This window comes from Dasypus novemcinctus, unplaced genomic scaffold, assembly GCF_030445035.2.
Source record: "Dasypus novemcinctus isolate mDasNov1 unplaced genomic scaffold, mDasNov1.1.hap2 scaffold_271, whole genome shotgun sequence".
Taxonomy (NCBI): domain Eukaryota; kingdom Metazoa; phylum Chordata; class Mammalia; order Cingulata; family Dasypodidae; genus Dasypus; species Dasypus novemcinctus.
The window spans coordinates 145,109-168,366 of NW_026688236.1; the positions used below are offsets into that span (position 1 = coordinate 145,109).

The 23,258-nt window shown below is 77.5% G+C and overlaps 2 protein-coding genes across 3 annotated transcripts; one reads left to right on the forward strand and one right to left on the reverse strand.

Annotated features, from left to right (window-relative positions):
- The first annotated feature begins 456 nt into the window (after window positions 1–456).
- Window positions 457–19,824, forward strand: UPF1 (UPF1 RNA helicase and ATPase). Of its 2 annotated transcripts, none has more exons than XM_058292754.2 (24): window positions 457–704; window positions 6,249–6,391; window positions 6,913–7,002; window positions 8,059–8,226; window positions 8,378–8,558; window positions 9,001–9,162; window positions 9,377–9,494; window positions 9,590–9,688; window positions 10,201–10,309; window positions 10,389–10,548; window positions 10,638–10,756; window positions 10,880–11,044; window positions 11,120–11,234; window positions 11,695–11,838; window positions 11,921–12,134; window positions 13,710–13,827; window positions 14,102–14,258; window positions 14,584–14,726; window positions 15,294–15,468; window positions 15,550–15,631; window positions 17,299–17,460; window positions 19,113–19,330; window positions 19,441–19,563; window positions 19,747–19,824. In XM_058292754.2, the coding sequence occupies exons 1-23, from the start codon at window positions 501–503 to the stop codon at window positions 19,558–19,560; spliced, it is 3,366 nt and encodes a 1,121-aa protein (XP_058148737.1). In that variant the 5' UTR covers window positions 457–500; the 3' UTR covers window positions 19,561–19,563; window positions 19,747–19,824. The 2 variants fall into 2 exon arrangements, with proteins under 2 accessions (XP_058148737.1, XP_058148738.1); XM_058292755.2 differs by having other exon boundaries at window positions 458–704; window positions 9,377–9,461.
- An 892-nt stretch (window positions 19,825–20,716) lies between these two features.
- LOC131277674 (embryonic growth/differentiation factor 1-like) lies at window positions 20,717–22,105 on the reverse strand. The gene is given in 3 exon segments (XM_058292756.2): window positions 20,717–20,978; window positions 20,980–21,620; window positions 21,761–22,105. Coding segments are annotated over 3 exon segments (1,068 nt in total). The 5' UTR covers window positions 22,050–22,105; the 3' UTR covers window positions 20,717–20,840.
- Window positions 22,106–23,258: the final 1,153 nt, after the last annotated feature.

A 23,258-nucleotide genomic window follows, 5' to 3' on the forward strand; every position in this document is an offset into this window, starting at 1 on the left:
GGGGAGACTGAGGCCACCCGGGTTCACGCGGGGGACGCGCCCCCGGCGGCTCGTTCCGGGGGGCAGGGCGCGCCGCCCGCGCGGAACCCCAAGCCGGGGCCCCCGACCCCGCCGCGGCGCTCGGCCCCCCCGCGCCCCCCCGCGCGGGCCCCAGGAGCGGTTGGGGGCGGGGCCCGGCGCGAGCGGCCGCCGCGTCGGCGGTTGAGGCCCCGCCCCGCGCGCCTGCGCCCTGCGCGTCCCGGCATCCCGCGCGGCGGCCGGGCGCGGCCGGAGGCGTCGGCACGTAGCGCGCGCGCCGGCGTCGGCGTCGGGCCCGCGCACGCGCACCTGCGCCGGCGTCGAGGCCGCGCACGCGCACGGCGGCGGCGGTTCGCGGCGGGGCCTGGGCGAGCGGCGGCGGCGCGGGGGGCGCGGGGCGCGGGCGGCGGCGGCGCGGGCGGTGCGGGGGCGCGGCGGCGGCGGCCTAGGCCTGGGCGGCGGGCGCGGCGCGCGGCGGCGCCATGAGCGTGGAGGCGTACGGGCCCAGCTCGCAGACGCTCACCTTCCTGGACACGGAGGAGGCCGAGCTGCTCGGCGCCGACACGCAGGGCTCCGAGTTCGAGTTCACCGACTTCACCCTCCCCAGCCAGACGCAGACGCCCCCCGGCGGCCCCGGCGGCGGCGCGGGCGCGGCGGGCGCGGCGGCCGGACAGCTCGACGCGCAGGTGAGGCACATGGCGGCGGCCGGAAGCCCCGGGGGCCCCCCGCTGCCCCCCGGGACCCCCCACGCGGCGGGGCCTGCGCCGGGACCCCCCACCGCCGCAGCGGGGCCTGCCCCCGGGACCCCCGACGCGGCGGGGCCTGCCCCCCAGGCCCCCCCCACCCGGCGGGACCTGCCCCAGGGACCTCCCGCTGCCCCCGGGACCCCCCACCCCGCAGCGGGGCCTGCGCCGGGACCCCCCCCACCCGGCGGGGCCTGCGCCGGGACCCCCCACCCGGCGGGACCTGCCCCCGGGACCCCCCGCTGCCCCCCGGGACCCCCCACCCCGCAGCGGGGCCTGCCCCCGGGACCCTCCCACCCGGCGGGACCTGCCCCCCAGGCCCCCCCCACCTGGCGGGGCCTGCACCGGGACCCCCCACCCCGCAGCGGGGCCTGCCCCCGGGACCCCCCCACCCGGCGGGGCCTGCCCCCGGACCCCCCACCCCGCAGCGGGGCCTGCCCCCGGGACCCCCCCACCCGGTGGGGCCTGCCCCCCGGGACCCCCCGCTGCCCCCCGGGACCCCCCCACCCCGCAGCGGGGCCTGCCCCCGGGACCCCCCCACCCGGCGGGGCCTGCGCCGGGACCCCCCCCACCCCACAGCGGGGCCTGCCCCCGGGATCCCCCCACCCGGTGGGGCCTGCCCCCGGGACCCCGTCCCTCCGCCCCCCCAGCCGGGCCGGCCCGGTCTGCTCCCCTGAGCTCCTCAAATGCCCGCGGAGTCGGACGCAATTAGTCCCCGGGGCCCCCCGCAGCCCGGCCCGGTCCCGACGACCTGTCCCCCCACTTCCCTCTAGTCGGGCCCGGCTCAACTTGCCCTCGGGACCCCTCCCAGCCCGGCCTGGTCTAGGCGACTCGTCTCCCCCCACACCCCCAAACCGGATCCAGGCGACCCATCCCCTCACTCTCTTGTCAGGCCCCCTCCCCCCAGACCTGCCCGGGGACGCCCCCCTCCACCCGGCTGGGGCCGGGCGACCTGTTCCTCCACCCCCCAACCGGGGCGATCTGCCCCCGGGACCCCTCATTCCCCCCCCCCGGCAGAGTCCGACGCAACTTGTCTCCGGGCCCCCCACAGCCCGGCCGGGTTCAGGGGACCTGTCCCCCCACTCCCAAGATGGGTCCAGGTGACCTGCACCCCCCAGCCCGGCCAGGTCCAGGCGATCTGCCCCGGGACCCCCCACCAGGGCAGGTTCTGGGGACCTGTTGCTCCGACCCCCCCAACCGGGGCTGGCCTAGTCTGGTCCCGGGACTCCCACCCTCCGACCTGGTCTGGGCGGCCCCCACCCCCTGGGACCTCTCCCCCCCGACGAGGCCTGGCGCAGCTTGTCCCCGGGACCCCCAGACCCCAGCCGGGTTCTGGCAACCTGTTCTCCTGCCCCCAAAACAGACCCAGGACCCCTGGCCCATCTTGCTCCTGGGACCCCCCCCCCCCACCCCGGCCGGGTTTGGGGAACTACCCTCACCCCTAGACCAGATCCAGGAGGCCTGTCCCCCACTTCCCCCCAATCCCGGCCCACCTTACCCCTGGGACCCCCCACACCCCTGCCAGATTTGGGGGACCTGTCTGCCTACCCCCAAAATGAATACAGGAGACCTGTCCCCCACTACCCCCCCCCCGGGTCCGGCCCACCTTGCCCCCGTGACCCCTCACCCCCGGCGGGGCCGGGCGACCCGTCCCTGGGTGTGCCTGGCCCGAGACGCGGGCGAGCGGCCTCGGGGTCTCCCCTCACCAAGGCGGGGTCCCGTTGGGACCCCACGCGGTTTTGGGCGCCCTGCCGTGGGTCCCGGGGGGTCTGGGTGTCTTCCTCCAGGCCCCGGCCGCGGGGAGCGGGGCTGACGGGAGGGCGCGGGGCGCGGGCCGGGGTCCTCCCGCGGGGGGGCGGCCGCACCTGAGCCGGCCTGCGCACGCTCGAGCCGTGGTTAAAGTTGGGGCTGGGGGGTGGCGGGGCCCTTCCCCGCTTCCGGGAGCGCCGGGCGGGGGCGCGGGGCACCCCCTGGCGCCTGAACCCGGGGCGCAGGTCCCCGCCCGCTCCCGCCCCGGGGGCCCCAAAATGGAGGCCGGGGGCGGGGCCGGGCAGGTGCGCGGGTGGCTTCCAGGCGCCCAAAAGCCGCCCGCGCTGTCGCCTCGGGCCCAGGGCGAGTGGACGGGGGCTTCCCCGCAGCTTCGCGGGAGGTGGGGCCGGGAGGCGCGCGTCCCACGCACGTAGCGCCGCGGGCCAGCCGGGCCAGCAGGTCTCGCCGCCGTCCTGATCGTGCCGGTCGCCGTGGACACAGGTGTCCCCGCCCTGCAGCCTCCCGCGGGTGCCCGGGGAGCGACTTCTGCGCGTGTCGCAAGAGGGGGCCCGGCCGGCGGCAGGAAGTGGGCGAGGCGTGCTCCGGCCGGCGGGCGCGGGGCCCGGGAGACTCACAGCCGCCGCCCGCCCGCTCCAGCGCGGGCCCCGGGCTGGCTGTACCGGGCGCGCCAAGGGGGACCCCCGCTCACGGGGAGCGCCGCGGGGCCCCACACGGCCCCGTGCTGCGCCGCCCCCTCCCTGGCCCCGTGGGGTCGCGGCGGAACCCCTGTTCTCGGCGTGTGGGTGAGCCGCGCTCTGCTGTCGGGCTGCGCGGGTGGCTCCCGCTCCCCGTGTCCTGCCGCGCTGGGCGCGTGCGTGCCCGGCAGCAGAGCCGCCGCGTCGTGCGGCGACCCCCAGGCTCTGGGGTCTGCCCGGCCTGTGCAGCGTGCGCCGCCCCGGCCCCTCGCCCTGCGGCCTTGCCCTGGACCCCGATGGCGGGGGCTCCTCGTTGGAGCCGGAGTTGGTGACCCGGTGAAGGCCGGGGGCGGGGGTCCCCCGGGGGCTGAGCCTCATGGGGAGCTCGGGTGCCCACCGGGCGCGGGTCGCTGAGGCCTCTTCTGCTGGCGCTGCCGCGTTCCCCCAGACCCGGGCCGGGGCACCCGGCGGGGGGGGGACGTCGACGCCGGGCCCCGCCTCGGGCAGGGGCAGCTGCTGCGCCGCTCGCGGGACGTGCTGGGAGGCGCAGTGGGGCCTGAGCGGCCGCTTCCTCGGGTGCTGCGGGCCCTGGCCGCGCCCGCGCAGCGGGGAACCTGACCGCCCGCCCACCTCAGTGGCCTGGGGCTGGGGAGGGGGCGCCCGCCAGTCCCCGCCAGCCCGAGCCGCCCGGGCCCACCGCCTGGTGAGGGCCCTCGCGTCGGCAGCGTGCGGCGTCCCCCGCCACGGCCTGCACGGAGGAGCCACGTCACCCCGTGTTGCCCACAGGCGCAGCCCGGCCCCTGCCGCCCTCAGCTCTCAGGCCCCACGCGCGCCCCGGGGGGTCTTGTCCGTTAGGCGCGGGCGTCCTCGGTAGCGGCTGCGCAGCCCCCGCGCTTCCCGCCATGCCCGGGCGCCAGCCCTGCCTGGTCACGAGGGGCGCACGCGGGGCGCAGAGCTCCTGTCCCGCCCGGCCCCGAGCGCAGGCGCCGCGCTGCTCCAGCTCGTGGGCAGGGCCTCGGGGCCCCGCCGCCGCGCCCCTGCCCTGGCGCCGGCCCCTCTTCCCGGCAGCCGCCGGGGGTCCCGCCTGCTCGCTGGCATCGGAACCCCTGGCAGCCTGCTGGTGGCGGCGCTGTGTGCCCACGCTCCTGCCCGCCCGGGGGCGTGGACGGGCCTGCCTGCCAGGGGGGCCCTGGGGACCCCGTGCCGCCTCGGGGCCGCCCTCCGCCTGGGCCTGGAGGGCTCCGCGTCGGCCCTGAGGCCGCAGCGTCCCGAGGAGGCGCGTGTGTGCTGGGCTCGCACCCGGGCCCCGGCTGCCGCCCGGCCTTGGCTGTCAGCAGAGCGGGGGCCCGGGTTCGGGGCGAGGCGCCGTCCCCCCAGTGTGGCCCGTCCAGGCGCGGGTCGCAGGGCAGGGCCCGCGGGGCTGCTAGCCTCCCTCCCCCGGCGGCGCGGCGGCGCTGGGCCATGGCCGGCCCTCCGCGCGGCGCGGGTCGGCTCCCGCGGGGCCTCCGGGGCGGGCGGCGCTCCCCTCCCCAGCGGAAGGAGCCCCGGTCGGGTCCGTGGTGTCCGGCTTCCTCCAGGCGCCACCTGCCCCCTGGCACGGGGCCCCGAGCCGGGCCGGTGTCCAGACAGGCAGCCCGGGCCCTCGGGACGCCCGAGCTGGACTTTGGACGCCGAGGACGGGTGAGAAGCGGCCCTGGCGCCACCCACCCCGGCCCCGTGGCGAGGGCCCTGCCCGGCCTCTGGAAGCTGCGCTGCCGGGGCCTGCGCCGTGCAGTGCCCGCCCTCGCAGTGGCCGCCCTCCTCGGGCCTGTCCCGTGGCCCCTCTGGCCGGGCCCGTTGTCGTGTCCTGACGGTGACCCGGGGCTGGAGGCCGTCTCAGTACTGGGAGGGGCCGGGGGGCGGCGCCGAAGCCTCCTGGGGTTCCCGTGGCCGCGCAGGGTTCCCGAGCGCCCCCGGCCTGCTGAGGGGAGCTGGGGTTCAGAGCCCGCGGCAAGGCGACCCCCGCGCCCGGGCCCCAACGACGCAGGCCTCCTGGAGGACCTGGGCGACAGCGGGGCTCGGGCCTCACCGGCCAGCGCTGCGCCCGCGTCGGTACGTCGGAGGCGGCTGGTCGCTGGGGGCGCCCTGGGCCGGGGTCGAGCTCTGCGAGGGCCCCGGAAGGAAGTGGGGCGCAAGGGAGCGCACGGGCCGTGCCCAGGGACACCCTTGTTGGTGGTGCACGAGGGCTGTGGCCTCGGGGTGGAAGGAAGGGATGCAGCGCGCCTCAGTCCCTCCACGCGCCGCCGTGCGGGCCCTGGGGCGCAGGCGTGGTGCGCGGGGACCCCAATTCCTGACCCCCGTGAGGCACCGGCCTCGGGGTCCCGGACGTGCCCTCGGCGCGGTCCCGAGCGGGGAGGTGGGTGGGCGCAGGCTCCCAGTGGGGGCGGCCGGCGGCGCGCTGTGCGTGCAGCGAGGGCGGAGGGCAGGAGGCAGGGGCAGGCGCCCGGCCTGCGCCCCACCTCGTCCCCCGAGCTCAGGGGCCCTCGCGGGTCAGCCTGGGCCCTCACGGTCCTCCCCTGCTCGGGGCCGCGGGCGCGGCAGGCACGGAGCCTGCGCGGGAAGGCTCAGCCCTCCGACGGGGTGCGGCGCGGGCGCAGCTGCTGCTCGGCCCCCGTGGCACGAGGCCGGCCCCGGGCGCTCAGTGCAGCCCCTCGCCCCGGCCGCTGCGTCCTTGCGGGGAGCTCGCGCGTGGGGGTCTCAGCAGGCAAGGCGGGGCGGGGGGCTGGTGCCAGGCCCTCCCCGCGCTCTCCCCGTCGTAGGGGTGGCGGGCTCAGGACGGTCACGGCCCCCTCGGGGCGGGCGTTGACGGCCGCTGCCCCCCTAGGAGCCCCCGACTCGCTTCCCGGGACGGGACTTGGCGCAGGGGAGCGCACGGCCCCGCGCGTAGCTGCTCCCGCCCCCGGGTGTAGCTGCTCCTGCGCCTCCGGGCGGCCCGGGTGGGCGCGGGGCGGGCGTGCAGGGCGGGTGTGCGGGGCGGGCGGCGCTGACGAGCCGCTGTGCGCAGGCCGGCGGGCCTGAGGGCGCGCTGCAGAATGGGGCGGTGGACGACGGCGTGGCCAAGACGAGCCAGCTGCTGGCCGAGCTCAACTTCGAGGAGGACGAGGAGGACACGTACTACACCAAGGACCTGCCGGTGCACGCCTGCAGGTGAGCGCGGGCCGCGGCGGGAGAGCGCAGCCCCTGCGCGCGGCCCCAGGGTGGCCGTGGCGACGAGGCGGGGCTCGGCCGGTCCGGGATCTGGACCGCGGCCCCGTCCCCGGCGTCGCGCCCGGGCCAGCTCTCCAGCTCTGCCTCCGCCGGCGACGTGTTGATTTCCAGATAAACGAGGCCGCAGGGACGGCCCAGGTGCGCCTGGCCCGCGCCACGGGCTGGGCCGCCGGGAGCGCAGCGCCCTCTGCCGGCGGGAGCGCCGACAAGCCGGCGAGGCCCGGCCCCCGCCCCTGCGCCCCTCCCGGGGTCCCCAAGCCCCTCCCGGGCCCCGTGCACGCGGCCTCCACCTCGCCTCGCGGTTCACGACGCGGGAGCTCTCAGCTCAGCTGAGCCCGTTGGCGGCAGCGAGTTCCAGCGCGCGTTTAACGCAGAGCCTAGAAACGCCGCAGAGGGAAAGGGTTTCGGTCCCGCCACGCGGGAACCCGGCGCAGCCCCCTGAGCGGCGCTTGCTCTTGCAGTTACTGCGGGATCCACGACCCGGCCTGCGTCGTTTACTGCAACACCAGCAAGAAGTGGTTCTGCAACGGCCGCGGCAACACTTCCGGCAGGTGAGCGCGCAGCTGGCCCTCGTCGGGCGCGGGAGGCGAGCGCAGCAGCGCGGGGCCGTGCCGGCTGACCCGGGCCTCCGCGGCCGTGTCTGCTCAACGCAAACCAGATGGCGGGCGAGCGCCTGCGATCCCGCCCCGGCCCCGGCCCTTCTGGCGCGAGCGCCTCGGCTCCGCTCTGGGCCCGGCTCCGCTGCCTCTTCCCGTAACAGCCCCGCGCCTCCTCGCCGGTCAGGCCGGCAGAGCCCGGGTGGTGGGGGGCAGCTGCCGCGAGGCCCGCGCCAGTTCCCACGGCGACGCCGGGCGTGTCCAGGCCCCGCTGCGCCCCCGCCCGCCTGACGGGCCGCAGCCACGGCCGGGCTCTCGGGCCGGTGTGCGGGCTCCGGGGGGCAGGCTGCACCGGGTCCCACAGAGCGTGGCGGGGGGGGGGGGCGTTGGGGACGCGGGGCAGAGGAGACGGTGGCAGAGGTCGGCGGTGGGTGCGTTCCCGCGGCGCCCTGGGCCCCTGTGCTCCCGTCGGGCTTAGACGAGCGCTGGGCGCCGCAGGCTCCGGGCGGCGTCGCCTTTAGGGGCAGCGCTGCCTGGCGACGGGGGCCGCCTCGTGTCCCGTGCTCGGGACGGTCTGGGCGGCTGCAGCGCGGCTCGGGCCTCGCGCTTCCGGCCGGAAGAGCGGGTGAGCAGGCCGTGCTCCGGCCGCCTGCGCTTCCGTGGCTCAGCCAGGGGCGGGACGCGCGGGGACCTCCCGGCGGAGCAGGCTTGTCCCCGCGTGCGGCGCACACGGCCACCTGCCGCCAGGGAGCTCACGGGGGCGGGGCGGGGGTCTGGGGCAGCGCCCGGGAGGTGGGGCCGGGGGCGGCGGGGCCTGGGGCCGGGGCTCTCGGGGGCCGGTGGGGCCGCGCCGCCTGCTGGATGGGCGCGCGGGCGGCCGGGGCCCGGGCAGGGCCGTGGCTTCGCGGAGCGTGCCATGAGGACAGCGCGTGGCAGCCGAGCGGGGGCCCGGGGGGCAGAGGGCCGGAGCCGGGGCTGGCAGCAATGGCGCTGAGCCCGCGGCCCCCGCAGCCACATCGTGAACCACCTGGTGCGCGCCAAGTGCAAGGAGGTGACGCTGCACAAGGACGGGCCGCTGGGCGAGACGGTGCTCGAGTGCTACAACTGCGGCTGCCGCAACGTCTTCCTGCTCGGCTTCATCCCCGCCAAGGCCGACTCGGTCGTGGTGCTGCTGTGCAGGTCGGCGGCGGGGGGCGCGGGGCGGGGGGCGCGGGGCGGCGGGCGCGGGGCGGGGGGCGCGGGGCGGCGGGCGCGGGGCGGGGCACGGGGTGCGGGGCGGCGGGCGCGGGGCGCGGGGCAGGGGCCGCGGCCTCACCGCCCCCGCCCGCAGGCAGCCGTGCGCCAGCCAGAGCAGCCTCAAGGACATCAACTGGGACAGCTCGCAGTGGCAGCCGCTGATCCAGGACCGCTGCTTCCTGTCCTGGCTGGTGAAGATCCCGTCGGAGCAGGAGCAGCTGCGCGCCCGGCAGATCACCGCGCAGCAGATCAACAAGCTGGAGGAGCTCTGGAAGGTGAGGCCGGCCTGGCGCGCGCCGCGGCATCGGCCCGGGAAGGCCCAGCTGGGCGGGCGGGCACGGGGCGCGCACTGGACGCGGGGACGCAGGGAGCCTCGGCGTCGGAGTGCCCACGGGCTGCCGCCTGCGCACGGGCAGCCCCGGCCCGGGCCCCCACCCCACCTCGAGGGCCCCGCGCGGACAGCAACTCGCCGTGCGGCATTTGCGCCGAGGGCTCCGTGGGCCAGGCTGGGAGCGCCAGCCCGCCTGCCGCCCCGCCCCCGGCGCCTGCCTCCTCGCCACGTGGGGTGAGGCTGCCCGGCTGTGCCCGCCTCGGGTTTTGGGTCCCGGGCCGGGCCGTAGCCCTAGCGCCCCCTCCTGAGCCGGCCTCGCCCTCGCGGCTGCCGCGCCCGGCCGGCCGTGCGGGCGAGAGCGGGAAGGAGCGCGTGCTGTCCCCCAGGAGAACCCGTCGGCGACGCTGGAGGACCTGGAGAAGCCGGGCGTGGACGAGGAGCCGCAGCACGTGCTGCTGCGCTACGAGGACGCCTACCAGTACCAGAACATCTTCGGGCCGCTGGTCAAGCTGGAGGCCGACTACGACAAGAAGCTCAAGGAGTCGCAGGTGCCGCGCGCCCCCGCCCCCGCCCCGGGGGCTTCCCCTCCGCGCGTCCCCGTCCCCGTCAGCCGCGGCGCTGGGCCCTCCTGACGCTCCCGGATGGTGGGCGCTTGGCCGTGCTCGGCCCTGTCGCCCCGCCTGCCGCGCCCTCTCCGCCCCCTCCCTCTGTGCCCTCCCCTCCCCGGCCCCCTCCCCGCCTGCTGACGCCCTCCCCCCGCAGACGCAGGACAACATCACGGTCCGCTGGGACCTGGGCCTAAACAAGAAGAGAATCGCCTACTTCACGTTGCCCAAGACTGACTCTGGTAATGAGGACTTAGTGCTAATGTGGTTGAGAGGTGATTCCAAGTTCTGTGTCCTCGCGGCCCCCCGGCGCCCGCCCCCCGCGCTGGGGCCCGGCCCGGCGCGACGCCCGCCTCCCTCTCGCCCGCAGACATGCGGCTCATGCAGGGCGACGAGATCTGCCTGCGCTACAAGGGCGACCTGGCGCCGCTGTGGAAGGGCATCGGCCACGTCATCAAGGTCCCTGACAGTATCCTTCGCGCGGGCCGCGCCCCCGGGCGGCACCAGGACTCAGCGCGGGCGAGGGGGGTCGTGCGGACTCTGCCAGCGGCTGCTGCCATCGCATGCCGCTCCCGACCCCGCGGCCGTGCGCCCCGGGCACGGAGGGTGTGAGTGGAGAGGGCCGGGCGGGGGGTGCGCGTGGAGAGGGCCGGGTGGGGGCTGTGTCGTGAGCGTGTGCAGTCTGGCAGGGGCTGCGTCCCGGGGGCCCTGCCCCGACGCGGTGGGCGCGGTGCCCGAGGACGGCCAGGGAAGAGCCGCTCTGGCCGCCGCGGGCGCCTGGGAGGCGCGTGCGCTCGGGGCAGCATCCGCTGACCGCCTCTGGGCGCTGGGGCTCTGGGCGGCACCAGCACGGCCCGTGGGCGGCTTCCCTGGGCAGCGCGCGCCAGGCTTGCTGGGTGCGGGGCGGGCCCCACCTCCTGGCCGCCGGGCACGGCGCCGCCACCCCTGCTGCGGGCATGCGTCCTTGACTCAGCGACGCAGACTACGGCGACGAGATCGCCATCGAGCTGCGCAGCGGCGTGGGCGCCCCCGTGGAGGTGACGCACAACTTCCAGGTGGACTTCGTGTGGAAGTCGACCTCGTTCGACAGGTGTGCCCCCCGCCCCGCCCGCCGCGCCCCCCGTCCCCGCCCCCCGCCGCAGCTGGGCGAGCCGTGCGCGTCCCCACAGGATGCAGAGTGCGCTCAAGACGTTCGCCGTGGACGAGACCTCGGTGTCGGGCTACATCTACCACAAGCTGCTGGGCCACGAGGTGGAGGACGTCATCATCAAGTGCCAGCTGCCCAAGCGCTTCACGGCCCAGGGGCTGCCCGACCTCAACCACTCGCAGGTGCGCGCCGGCCGGGGGCGCGGGGCAGGCGCGTGCGCGGCTCCCGGCCCCCCCCCCCGGCCCCCCTGACGGCCGCGCGCGCCTCGCAGGTCTACGCCGTGAAGACGGTGCTGCAGCGGCCGCTGAGCCTGATCCAGGGCCCGCCGGGCACGGGCAAGACGGTGACGTCGGCCACCATCGTCTACCACCTGGCGCGGCAGGGCAGCGGGTAGGGCGGCGGGAAGGGCGGCGCGGGCGGCGGCGGGGCGGGGCGGGGGCGCCCTCGCGAGCAGGGGCGCGGGAGCCGTGGCGCCGCGTCTCGGGCCCGGCACCAGCGCTGGCTGCGCCGCAGGCCCGTGCTGGTGTGCGCCCCGAGCAACATCGCCGTGGACCAGCTGACCGAGAAGATCCACCAGACGGGGCTCAAGGTGGTGCGGCTCTGCGCCAAGAGCCGCGAGGCCATCGACTCGCCCGTGTCCTTCCTGGCCCTGCACAACCAGATCCGCAACATGGACAGGTGCGCGGCGGGCGCGGCGGCGGGGGGGCCCCGGCCCGGCCCTCGAGCCTCACGTCCCGCGCCCCGCGCCCGCAGCATGCCGGAGCTGCAGAAGCTGCAGCAGCTCAAGGACGAGACGGGCGAGCTGTCGTCGGCCGACGAGAAGCGGTACCGGGCGCTGAAGCGCACGGCCGAGCGCGAGCTGCTCATGGTGAGCCAGGCCCCGCGTCGTGCGGCTCTTGTGGCCGAGGACCCGCCGGGCGCGGCCCCCGGGCCAGGTCCTCGCGACGGCACCTTCTGCCGCGCCCGCGCCGCAGCCTGGGGTCGGGCCGGGCTTTCCTCGTCTTCCCGCAACCCGCGTCCCACGCCAGCCACCCTGCAGCCTGGGGTTGGGCGCGTCGGTCTGTTTGTGACGTCGTGCGCCCGGCCCGCGTCTCTAGGGACCGTGGCGTGCTCCTCCGTCCTCGGTCCCCTCGCCGGCCGCAGCCCGGGCCGTCCCCTCCTTTGCTGCCGGGCCTGCCCGCGGCCTAGGTGGGCCTCGCATCCTGCTCCTCCCTGACGGACGCGCCCGCGTGGCGCCCCGGCTCGCGCCTGGTTCCTGCGAGGAGCCGGGCCGTCCCCTCGGCGCCGCGCGGGGCCGGGCCGTGGGGTCAGCGCGCGTCTCCCCGCAGAACGCGGACGTCATCTGCTGCACGTGCGTGGGCGCCGGCGACCCGCGCCTCGCCAAGATGCAGTTCCGCTCCATCCTCATCGACGAGAGCACGCAGGCCACCGAGCCCGAGTGCATGGTGCCCGTCGTCCTGGGCGCCAAGCAGGTGCGCGCCCGCCGCGCCGGGGCCGCGGGGGTCGGCCGGGCGCCGGGAGCCGCCGCGCCCTGACGCCGGGGCCTCTCCGCAGCTCATCCTCGTGGGCGACCACTGCCAGCTGGGCCCCGTGGTCATGTGCAAGAAGGCGGCCAAGGCCGGGCTGTCGCAGTCGCTCTTCGAGCGCCTGGTGGTCCTGGGTATCCGGCCCATCCGCCTGCAGGTGCAGTACCGCATGCACCCCGCGCTCAGCGCCTTTCCCTCCAACATCTTCTACGAGGGCTCGCTGCAGAACGGCGTCACCGCAGGTGAGGCGCCGCGCGGGCCGGGCACTTCCCTCGCGTGTCGGCGTGGCGGCTCTCGGGGCCTCTGCACCCCCGGGCCCGCGGCCCTGAGCCTCGCGTCCCCTTGCGCTGAGCGCACGCAGGCACGGGAGGGGAGGGGTCTCCCCGTGGGGCGGGGCCTCGGCGCATCCCTGCTGCGCCGTCGCGGGAAGGCGTGCCGCGACGAAGGGACTGCAAAGTGTCCTGCGAACCTCCACCTCCTCGCGTGCCGCGGCGACGAGACGCAGGGGGCACGGGGCCCTCGTGCCAGCACCTGCTCCGCCGGGGGGAGGGGGTCGCTGCCACAGAGGCTGGAGCGCGCCCGCGGCGGGGACAGCAGCCGGCAGCATTCGCCCAATGAGGAGACACGGAGACCCGCCTGCCCCGCGCCCGCCGCGGCCTCCCGCTCGGGACGAGCCCGAAGCGTAGCGCCATGGCCGCGTGAGGGTGCGGGGGGTAAGACCCCGAGGCGGCCCAGGGACCAGGCAGGACGCTGCCGGACCCCTCGTGCCGGAGCCTGAGCAGGGAGACGCCGCGCCCCCAGCTCGCCCCCCTGAGCCGCCGTCTGTCGGCCGGCGTGTCGGTGCGTCTCCGCACCACCCCCCGTTACCCGGCAAGATCCGGAAAGCCGCCCGGGCGAGGCCGCGTATTTCTCTTGGGCTCCCCGCAAACGTGGTCCCTGGAGACCCTTCCCCATCAAGCTGGAGGCGAAACAATTTCCCAGCACGAGAACGAGGCCGCTCACGGCTTGGGGTTTGAAAACGGGTTTATTTCACGGAAAAGGCAAACGCCAATGCGCTGAGTTCTGCTTTCCGAGGGGTTTCCCGCTCTCGGCCTCTCGGCGTTAAAACCAGCCGGCGCCGGCGGTGGAGCGCTGTGGAGCCGGCCCGGGAGCTGCTGTGCCCGTCGCCCGGCGAGCAGCGCGCGCCAGGCCACCGCGCCTTAATGCGCAGTGCCCCGATGCGCCAGCGCCTCGCGGGGAGCAGGGACGCGGCGCCAGCCTGACGCCCGCCGTGAAGGCGGCCCTGGAGGGCGGGACGGGGGCTTCGCGGCCGTGTCTGTGGTGCCCACCGTGGACCTGGCGCCAGCGGGCGCGTGGTGAGGTCCTCGCTGACGCACAAAGCAGCCCGCGTCGGCGCCATTCCCTGCGAGTTGGTGCCGGGGGCCTCGGCCGTGCGACAGGACCGACGCCGCAGAAGCTGGCAAGGCCGCTGCGCGCCCACGGCCGACAGGGGGTCCTTGTACCTTGGCCCCTGCGCCAGCGTCGGGCAGCAGCGCCTTCTCGTGGGTGGGTGGGGGAGCCGGGGCCGGCCGGTGCTCGGGACGAGGGGCACGCAGGCCGCGGCGGGGGCCGGGCTCTGCTCGGGAATGCATGGGGGTCTCGAGGGTGCGGGAGAGAAGCTTCCAGAAGGAGCCCGGACGCCTCCCCGGGGGGCCGGCCCAGCAGGCCCCGACTCCAGCGTGTGCAGCGCGTGCGGCGCGGTGGGGGCGGCCGGCCTGGCCGAGTGGGGTGGCCCCCGCGCTTGCTGAGCGCGCCGGGTTTTGCCTCTCCCCCCGCAGCCGACCGCGTCAAGAAGGGATTCGACTTCCAGTGGCCGCAGCCGGACAAGCCCATGTTCTTCTACGTGACGCAGGGCCAGGAGGAGATCGCCAGCTCGGGCACCTCCTACCTCAACAGGTGCCTCCGGGACCCGGGCTCTGCGGTGCCGCCCGCGCGGCCCCCCCGCCCCGCGTCCCGTGCGCCCTCCACCTCGCCTCCCTCACGCCTGCCGCCAGTCCCGCGCTCCGCCTCCCGCGCGCTCTCCGCCCCCCACCCCTCCCCCCGTGCGCGCCCGCCATGCGCCTCTCCTCGTGGCCACCGCCCTCCCCTAGGCACACGGAGGGCGCGGGCGGGCGTGCCGGGGCTGCCCTCGTCCCCGGGTCCCAGCGCGGTGCCCGCCTGCCGCCCACAGGACGGAGGCTGCGAACGTGGAGAAGATCACGACGAAGCTGCTGAAGGCGGGCGCCAAGCCCGACCAGATCGGCATCATCACGCCGTACGAGGGCCAGCGCTCCTACCTGGTGCAGTACATGCAGTTCAGCGGCTCGCTGCACACCAAGCTCTACCAGGTGCGCCGCCCGGGGCTCGCCCGCTCAGCCGGCTCGAGGAGGCGCCTCTCGCAGGCCCCAGGTCGGGGCCCGGGCCCTCGTGGTCCCCCCGTGGCCGGCAGAACGGCATGTCCGCCGCCTGCGTCTTTTACTCGGGTTTTCTGAAAACCGGCAAAGGCGAGGTTTTATCCCCGGGAGCAGGTCTTGCGGGTAGAGAGTGAACCGGCGGGGGCGAGGGCGGGCCTGGAGCGGGTCCGCGGGGGCGGAGCTGGCCGGCACGGGCGGCTGGGAGCTCGGGGCTGCTGAGGCCTGAGCGCGGCCGCCAGCCCGTCCGCTCTGCCCCCAGGAGGTGGAGATCGCCAGCGTGGATGCCTTCCAGGGGCGGGAGAAGGACTTCATCATCCTGTCGTGCGTGCGCGCCAACGAGCACCAGGGCATCGGCTTCCTCAACGACCCGCGGCGGCTCAACGTGGCCCTCACCCGGGCGAGGTGCGCAGGGCGGCGGCCGTCGCGTGCGGGCCCTGGGCAGCGGCGCCTCCACGGCCCCGTTTGCGCTGGTCCTGCGCCCCTTGTGCGCTGGGTGAAAGTGGGCAATGACCCGGGCGCAGGGCGGCAGCTGTGTCGGTTCTGCTCGGGCGCGTGTGGCAGAGCCCGCGGGAAGGCCCGGCCGCAGTGTCCGGGCACGGCCGCTGGGCCCCCGGGGCGCGGTGTGGACCCCCCACCTGGGCCTCCCCTTAGCAGGTCGTGTGTGTGCAGCCGGGCGGGAGGCAGGGACGTGCGGCCGCCTCGCCCCGCCCCGTGGGGGCCTGGCGCCCAGGAGGCCCCTCCTGGGGCCCACGTGCCCGGTGGCGTCCAGCTGTCCGTGCTCTGGCCATCCTGCCCGGAAGGAAACTTCCGGAAAGCCGCCAGGAAGCAGGGCTGCGTGCGGCGCGGGCCCGGCAGCCCTCGGGCCCGAGCTCCTGCAGCTCCGCGCAGCGGGGGCGTGAGTGCCCCGCGGCCGGCTCGCCCGGCGCCCGCGCCCTCAGCCCGCGCGGTTCTCGCCCGGCGCGCCCGCAGGTACGGCGTCATCATCGTGGGCAACCCGAAGGCGCTGTCGAAGCAGCCGCTGTGGAACCACCTGCTCAACTACTTCAAGGAGCAGAAGGTGCTGGTGGAGGGGCCGCTCAACAACCTGCGCGAGAGCCTCATGCAGTTCAGCAAGCCGCGCAAGCTCGTCAACACCATCAACCCGGTGCGCGCCGCGCCCGCGGGGGCGGGGGGGGGGGCCCGCGCGGTCCCGGCCCTGCTGACCACCGCCTTCCCCCGCCCGCAGGGCGCCCGCTTCATGACCACGGCCATGTACGACGCGCGCGAGGCCATCATCCCCGGGTCCGTGTACGACCGCAGCAGCCAGGGTGAGCGCGCCGGGCCCCGCCCCACAGGCCCCGCCCCCAGCTGGCCCCGCCCCCAGGCCTGTCCCTCCAGGCCCTGACCCCCGCCCTAGACACTGCCCCCAGCCAGGCTCCTCCCCCCAGGCCAGCCAGGGGCTGCTCCTTCCAGGCCCCGCCCCCAGGCCAGGCTCCTCCCTGCCAGGCCAACCAGGGGCTGCTCCTTCCAGGCCCCGCCCCTCCAGGCCCCGCCCCCAGCCAGGCTCCTCCCTGCCAGGCCAACCAGGGGCTGCTCCTTCCAGGCCCCGGCCCTCCAGGCCCCGCCCCCAGCCAGGCTCCTCCCTGCCAGGCCAACCAGGGGCTGCTCCTTACAGGCCCCGCCCCATCTGGCCCCGCCCCCAGCTGGCCCTGCCCCCACGGGCCCCGCCCCTCCAGTCCCCGCCCCCAGGCCTGTCCCTCCAGGCCCTGACCCCGCCCTAGACACTGCCGCCAGGCCAGGCTCCTCCCCCCGCCAGGCCAACCAGGGGCTGCTCCTTCCAGGCCCCCCGCCCCTCCAGGCCCCGCCCCCAGGCCTGTCCCTCCAGGCCCTGACCCCGCCCTAGACACTGCCCCCAGCCAGGCTCCTCCCTGCCAGGCCAACCAGGGGCTGCTTCCAGGCCCTGCCCCCAGGCCAGGCTCCTCCCCACCAGGCCAACCAGGGGCTGCTCCTTCCAAGCCCCGCCCCTCCAGGCTCCGCCCCCAGCCAGGCTCCTTCCTGCCAGGCCAACCAGGGGCTACTCTTTCCAGGCCCCTGCCCTCCAGGCCCCGCCCCCAGCCAGGCTCCTCCCCTGCCAGGCCAACCAGGGGCTGCTCCTTCTAGGCCCCGCCCATCCAAGCCCTGCCCCCAGAACAGGCCCCGCCCCCAGGCCTGTCCCTCCAGGCCCTGACCCCCGCCCTAGACCCCGCCCCCAGGCCAGGCTCCTCCCCACCAGGCCAGCCAGGGGCTGCTCCTTCCAGGCCCCGCCCCTCCAGGCCCCACCCCCAGGGTAGGCCCTGCCCTGACCTGGCTCCTCCCCATCCTGGCCCTAAGCCCCACCCCCAGGCCAGGCCCTGCCTCAGGCCAGGCTCCTCCCCTCCAGGCCCCGCCCACAAGGGCCTGCTCCTTCCAGGCCCCGCCCCCAGCCTGGCCCCGCCCCCGGGCCCCAGCCCCAGCAGCCTCCCCCTCCCCGGGCCCTCTCCGGGCCGGGCAGTGTCCAGTGCTCGCTGCCCGCCCGCCTTCCTGGGCCCTGCCCCGCAGCCCCCCGGGAGCCCCCTGTGCATTTGCACTTGGAGTCCTGCCACTTCCTGTGTCTGGGTCGGTCTCTAGAACGTTCTGAGTCCTCGCCCCAAGTCTTGCCCAGGCGTCCCCCTCTGCGGGGCGTGGAGTGGCCTCCTGCCCCAGCCGTGCGCCTGTGTGCGCTGACGTGGCGCCCACCCTGGTGCTCGCCGCCCGCCGTGCCGGCCAGGCCTCGAGGACGGGCAGGGCGACCCGGCCCCAGCCCCCCAGGGCCCTGCACGACCCCCACGGCCTCACTCCACACTCGGGCGGGGCGCGAGCACCCGGGGAGACCTGCGCCGTGCGGCCGTGTGCTGCCGCATCTGCCCGGGGCTGCGGGCTGGCGCTGCTCCAGCGCGGTGCCTGGCGCGGCCCCGGGGTGACGCGGCCCGTCCCGCAGGCCGGCCCTCGAGCATGTACTTCCAGACGCACGACCAGCTGGGCATGATCAGCGCGGGCCCCGGGCACGTGGCCGCGATGAACATCCCCATCCCCTTCAACCTGGTGATGCCGCCCCTGCCGCCCCCCGGCTACTTCGGGCAGGCCAACGGGCCCGCCGCAGGTGCGCCCGCCGCCGTGCCCGGCCCCGGGAGCCCCCGGCCTGCCCCCGACCAGCCCGGGGCCCCCGGGAGCCCTGACCTGCCCCCGACCAGCCCGGGACCCCAGGCCCCCCTGACCTGCCCACCACCAGCCCGGGGCCCCCGGGACCCCCTGACCTGCCCCCGACCAGCCCGGGGCCCCCGGGAGCCCCTGACCTGCCCCCGACCAGCCCGGGGACCCCGGGACCCCCTGACCTGCCCCCGACCAGCCCGGGGCCCCCGGGAGCCCCTGACCTGCCCACCACCAGCCCGGGCCCCCGGGACCCCCCTGACCTGCCCCCGACCAGCCCGGGGCCCCCGGGACCCCCTGACCTGCCCACCACCAGCCCGGGGCCCCCGGGACCCCCTGAGCTGCCCCCGACCAGCCTGGGACCCCGGGACCCCCCTGACCTGCCCCCGACCAGCCTGGGGCCCCCGGGACCCCCTGACCTGCCCCCGACCAACCCGGGGCCCCGGGGCCCCCCTGAGCTGCCCCCGACCAGCCTGGGACCCCGGGACCCCCCTGACCTGCCCACGACCAGCCCGGGACCCCGGGACCCCCTGACCTGCCCCCGACCAGCCCGGGGCCCCCCAGGACCCCCCTGACCTGCCCATGACCAGCCCGGGACCCCGAGACCCCCCTGACCTGCCCCCGACCAGCCCGGGGCCCCCGGGACCCCCTGACCTGCCCCCGACCAGCCCGGGGCCCCCGGGAGCCCCTGACCTGCCCCCGACCAGCCCGGGGCCCCCGGGACCCCCTGACCTGCCCCCGACCAGCCCGGGGCCCCCGGGACCCCCTGACCTGCCCACCACCAGCCCGGGGCCCCGGGGCCCCCCTGAGCTGCCCCCGACCAGCCTGGGACCCCGGGACCCCCCTGACCTGCCCACGACCAGCCCGGGCCCCCGGGACCCCCCTGACCTGCCCACGACCAGCCCGGGGCCCCCGGGACCGCCTTACCTGCCCACGACCAGCCCGGGACCCCAGACCTCCCTGACCTGCCCACGACCAGCCCCAGGACCCCAGGCTCCCCTGACCTGCCCCCGACCAGCCCGGGACCCCGGGCCCCCCTGACCTGCCCACGACCAGCCCGGGACCCCGGGCCCCCTGACCTGCCCCCGACCAGCCCGGGGCCCCCGGGACCGCCTTACCTGCCCACGACCAGCCCGGGACCCCAGACCTCCCTGACCTGCCCACGACCAGCCCCAGGACCCCAGGCTCCCCTGACCTGCCCCCGACCAGCCCGGGACCCCGGGCCCCCCTGACCTGCCCACGACCAGCCCGGGCCCCCGGGCCCCCTGACCTGTCCACCACCAGCCCGGGGCCCCCAGGACCCCCCTGACCTGCCCACGACCAGCCCGGGACCCCGGCCCCCCTGACCTGCCCACGACCAGCCCGGGGCCCCGGGGACCCCCCTGACCTGCCCCCGACCAGCCCGGGGCCCCCGGGACCCCCCTGACCCGCCCCCGACCAGCCCGGGGCCCCCGGGACCCCCTGACCTGCCCACCACCAGCCCCGGGACCCCCAGGACCCCCCTGACCTGCCTGGGACCCCCAGGACCTGCCCATGACCTGCCCCCATCTGTGACCCTCCTGAGACCTACCTGTGACCCGCCTGTGACCCGCCCATGTCCCGCAGGCCGGGGCGCCCCCAAAGGCAAGGCCGGCCGCGGGGGGCGCCAGAAGAGCCGCTTCGGGCTGCTGGGGCCCGGGCAGGCGGCGCTGCCCAGCAGCCAGGCCAGCCAGGACGTGGTGTCGCAGCCCTTCTCGCAGGGCGCGCTGACGCAGGGCTACATCTCCATGAGCCAGCCCTCGCAGATGAGCCAGCCCGGCCTGTCGCAGCCCGAGCTGTCGCAGGTGCGCCCTGCCCGCCCTCGCGTGCGTGCCTGGGGGGCCGGGCGGGCGGGCGGGCGGGCGCCAAGGGGGCCGCTGAGGGCGCGGGCGGCTCGCCCCGCGTTGTCTTCCAGGACAGCTACCTCGGGGACGAGTTTAAGTCGCAGATCGACGTGGCGCTGTCGCAGGACTCGACGTACCAGGGCGAACGCGCCTACCAGCACGGCGGGGTGGCCGGGCTGTCCCAGTATTAGGAGGCAAGCGGCGGGGGCTGCGGGCGGGGTGGCCGGGCTGTCCCAATATTAGAAAGCAAGTGGCAGGGGTGTGGGGGGCTGCGGGTGGCCGGGCGGGGGCTGCGGGCGGGCGGCCCGGCACTAAGGGGAATGGGCCCGGGGCCGGGGTCCCCGCGGGGCCTGACGCCCGTCTCCCTCCCTCGGCAGGTGGCGGCGGCAGAGCTGAGCCCCGAGGCTCAGTGCATCAGCGTCTCATTCTGGGTAATAAAACAATAAACTAAAGGATACCTGTTTTCCACTGCTAAAACCAAGCACCGCCGCCTGCCCGGAGGAGGAAGCCGGGGCGCGCCCGCCGGCCCGCAGCAGCGAGGAGGAGGAGAGCGCGCGGGGCGCCGAGGACACCGCGCCGGCCGCCCCTGCCCCGTGCGGGGGGCAGACACCCACCCCGCCGTGCCACGCGGGGCCCGCGCCGGCGCCAGGGGGCGCGCTCAGTGGCCCCCTCCCGCTCTGTTCCGCCCGTTCTTTCTCCGAGGGGGACCGCGCGTCAGCAGGGAGAGCGCAGCCGAGGGCGGCCGAGGGGCAGGGCGGCCACGGGCCCCGGGCCGCGTTGCGAAGGGTTCTCGTTAAAACACAAGGTGTTTGGGGTTTTTCGTTTGTTTATTTCTCTTTTTTAAAGATTCTCTCAGAGGAGTACCGAGAAGTACGCTTCCTAAGTTTGTCTCTACGGTCTGGGCGGCGGGCCTGGGCGCTGATCGACCTTTCCAGAAGCAGCGCGGCGCCCGCGGGAGGAGAGCAGCGCCGCGCCGGGCGGGACGAGGCCGTTTCTTCTCGGTCGCGGCTTCCCGCGTCCCGGGCTCTGCTGGACTCGGAGGCCGCCGCTTCCGGGGGGCGCCTCGCGGGCGCGGCCGCAGCGGGGAGAGGCCGAGGCGGGCGGGGGACACCGGGGACACCGCCCTCGCTGCTCAGCAGGCCCCGGCCGCGCACTGGACGAGCTGCCGCTGCAGCCACGCAGGGACGCGCGCTCTGGCGACCACCTGGCCGGGACGCCCCCCTGCGCGCCCCCTTGCCCGTGGCAGCCGCCTGGGGACGCGGGGGCCACCCCGGGCCCTCCCCCCCCTCCCCGCCCGCAGCTCCCGCCCGATCTGCGCCTGCAGCCAGCACTGTACCTTTCGATTTTTGGTCAATTTGTTTTAAGCTGTTTTGTCACCAATAAAATATTAATAAACCGCGCTCGTGGTCACTGCGGCGGCGGCGCGGGTCGCGGGAGGGTCCCCGGCCCCGGGGGCCCCGCGCCCGCGGGCTCAGCGGCAGCCGCACTCGTCCACCGCCATGTCCTCGTAGCGCCGCAGCACCACGTTGTCGCTGTCGTCGAAGAGCAGCACGGAGATGGGCGCCAGGCGCGCGGGCACGCAGCAGGGCGCGGGGGCGGCGCGGGGCGCGGGCCGCGTGCATGAGCGCGCGCAGCACCGCGTGGTTGAGCGCGGGCGGCCCCGCCGCGCCCAGGGCGGCGTCGGGCGCGCACTGGCCCTGGCAGAAGTTGGCGAGGAAGCCGCGCGGCGCGATGACCCAGCGGTGCCAGCCCACCTCGCGGAAGCTCAGGTAGAGGCGGCGCGCGCGGCACGGGCCCCCGGGGGCGCCCCCCGCCAGGCCCCCCGCCGCGCGCCGCGGCCGGGCCCGGGGGCGGCAGAGGCGCGGGTCGAGCGTCACGAGCAGCAGCGAGGCCTCGGCCAGGCGCGCGCAGGCGGCGGGGCCGCGGGGGCGCAGCGCCAGCGCCAGGCGGAGCGCGCGGGGCGCGGGGGCGCGGGCCCAGGCGGCGCCGGGCAGCTCGGCGCGCAGCGGGGCCCCGACGGCCGCCACCTCCCGGCGCAGCAGCGGCCGCCGCCCGCGCCCCCGCGGCCCCGCGCGCGCCACGCGCAGCTCCCAGCCGCCCGCCGGCGCCCCCGCGCCCGCCGCGAAGCGCAGCTCCAGGCGCGCCCGGCTCGCGCGCTCCGCGGGCTCCACGGCCGCCAGGTCGAAGACGACGCTCCACTCGGGGCACGCGCCCGCCGCCGCGGGGCGCCGCGGGGGCCGCGAGGCCGCGCCTGCGGGGACAGGGCCGGGGTCGGCTCGGGGGGCGCGCGCCGGGACCCCCCCGACGGCGGCCACGCGGGCGGGGCGGGCAGGACCCCCGGGGCGCGCGGGCCTCGCCCCCCGCCCCCCCGCCCCGCAGCCCCCCGCTCACCGAGGTCCTGGACGTGGCGCACGATGTTTCCGGGGACCCCCAGCTCCTCCACGTGGCACGGTCGCTGGGGGGCCTTGGCCTGCCGGGGGTCCCAGCGGCGGAACAGGCGCCACATGGCGGGGGGCACGGGCCGGGCCCGGGGGGCGTCTCGGGGCGCGTCGCGCAGCCGCAGGGCGCCGAGCAGGGCGGCCGCGGGGCCGGGGGGCGCGGGGGCGCGGGCGGGGGGCGGCGCGGGCAGCAGCAGGGGCAGCAGCAGCGCGACGAGCAGGCGGGTCCCGGGCGCCCGCATCCTCCTCGCAGGCGGCGGCGGGTCGAGTGGGCCGGGGGCGTCCCGCGGAGCTGCGGGGGAGCGGGGGGGGCGGGGCCGGGGCGGGGCCGGGTTCCGGGGGGCGGGGCGCGGGGCGGGGCGCGGGGCGGGGCGCGGAGCTCAGAAGCGCTTGTCCTTGACCAGGCCGTTGGGCAGCGGCTTCCTGGGGTCAGAGGGGCGACAGGGTCAGCCCGGGAACCCCCGCCGGCCCGCGCCCCTCCCCCGTGCGTCCTGGGCTCACCCGGAGGCCGCGCAGGCCGCCCCTGCCGGACCCCCGCCCGCCGTCCCCCTGTCCCTGTCCCCCGGGGCCTCCCACCAGCACCCAGCGCCCCGGCCCCCGCCTCTCCCACTAGGCCAGGCCCCCTGTCCCCCCCGGGCCTCCCACCAGCACCCAGCACCCAGCGCCCCGGCCCCCGCCTCTCCCACGAGGCCAGGCCCCCTCTCCCCGTGGGGCCTCCCACCAGCACCCAGCGCCCTGGCGCCCGCCTCTCCCACTAGGCCAGGCCCCCTGTCCCCCCCGGGCCTCCCACCAGCACCCAGCGTCCCGGCCCCCGCCTCTCCCACTAGGCCAGGCCCCCTGTCCCCCCCGGGCCTCCCACCAGCACCCAGTGTCCCGGCCCCCGCCTCTCCCACAAGGCCAGGCCCCCTGTCCCCCCGGGGCCTCCCACCAGCACCCAGCGCCCCGGCCCCCGCCTCTCCCACAAGGCCAGGCCCCCTGTCCCCCCGGGGCCTCCCACCAGCACCCAGCGCCCCGGCCCCCGCCTCTCCCACTAGGCCAGGCCCCCTGTCCCCCCGGGCCTCCCACCAGCACCTAGCGCCCCCGGCCCCCCAGCTCTCCCACTAGGCCAGGCCCCCGCCTGCACCCAGGGCCCTTCCTTCCCTGTTTCCTTAAACTTAAAGCCACGGCCCCGGGCACTTCCGCTCCCCCCAGACATCCAGGGGCGCAGTCCCTTGCACCCCAACACCCGTCAAAAGGCGGGTGCCAGGCACGCGCCCATCCCTCCAACAAACGGGACTCGAACCCCAAAGCCCCCATGCCCTGCGCAGAAACCCCGCGAGTTGAGCAAATCCACAGGCAGGGAGGAGAGAACGGGGGAGGAGCAAGTGGAAGGTTCTGGAACCCCAGACCAGCCGTGGCCACCCAGCAACGTGGACTCACCAAATGCCCCCGAAATCGCTCACTTACGAAAG

Bases quoted from the DNA above. Each gene is read 5' to 3' on its own strand.
- UPF1 (XM_058292754.2), top strand. From the start codon at position 501: ATGAGCGTGGAGGCGTACGGGCCCAGCTCGCAGACGCTCACCTTCCTG. The intron at 11,235-11,694 runs GTGAGCCAGGCC...GTCTCCCCGCAG, and splicing joins CCGAGCGCGAGCTGCTCATG to AACGCGGACGTCATCTGCTG. The intron at 15,632-17,298 runs GTGAGCGCGCCG...CCCGTCCCGCAG, and splicing joins GTACGACCGCAGCAGCCAGG to GCCGGCCCTCGAGCATGTAC.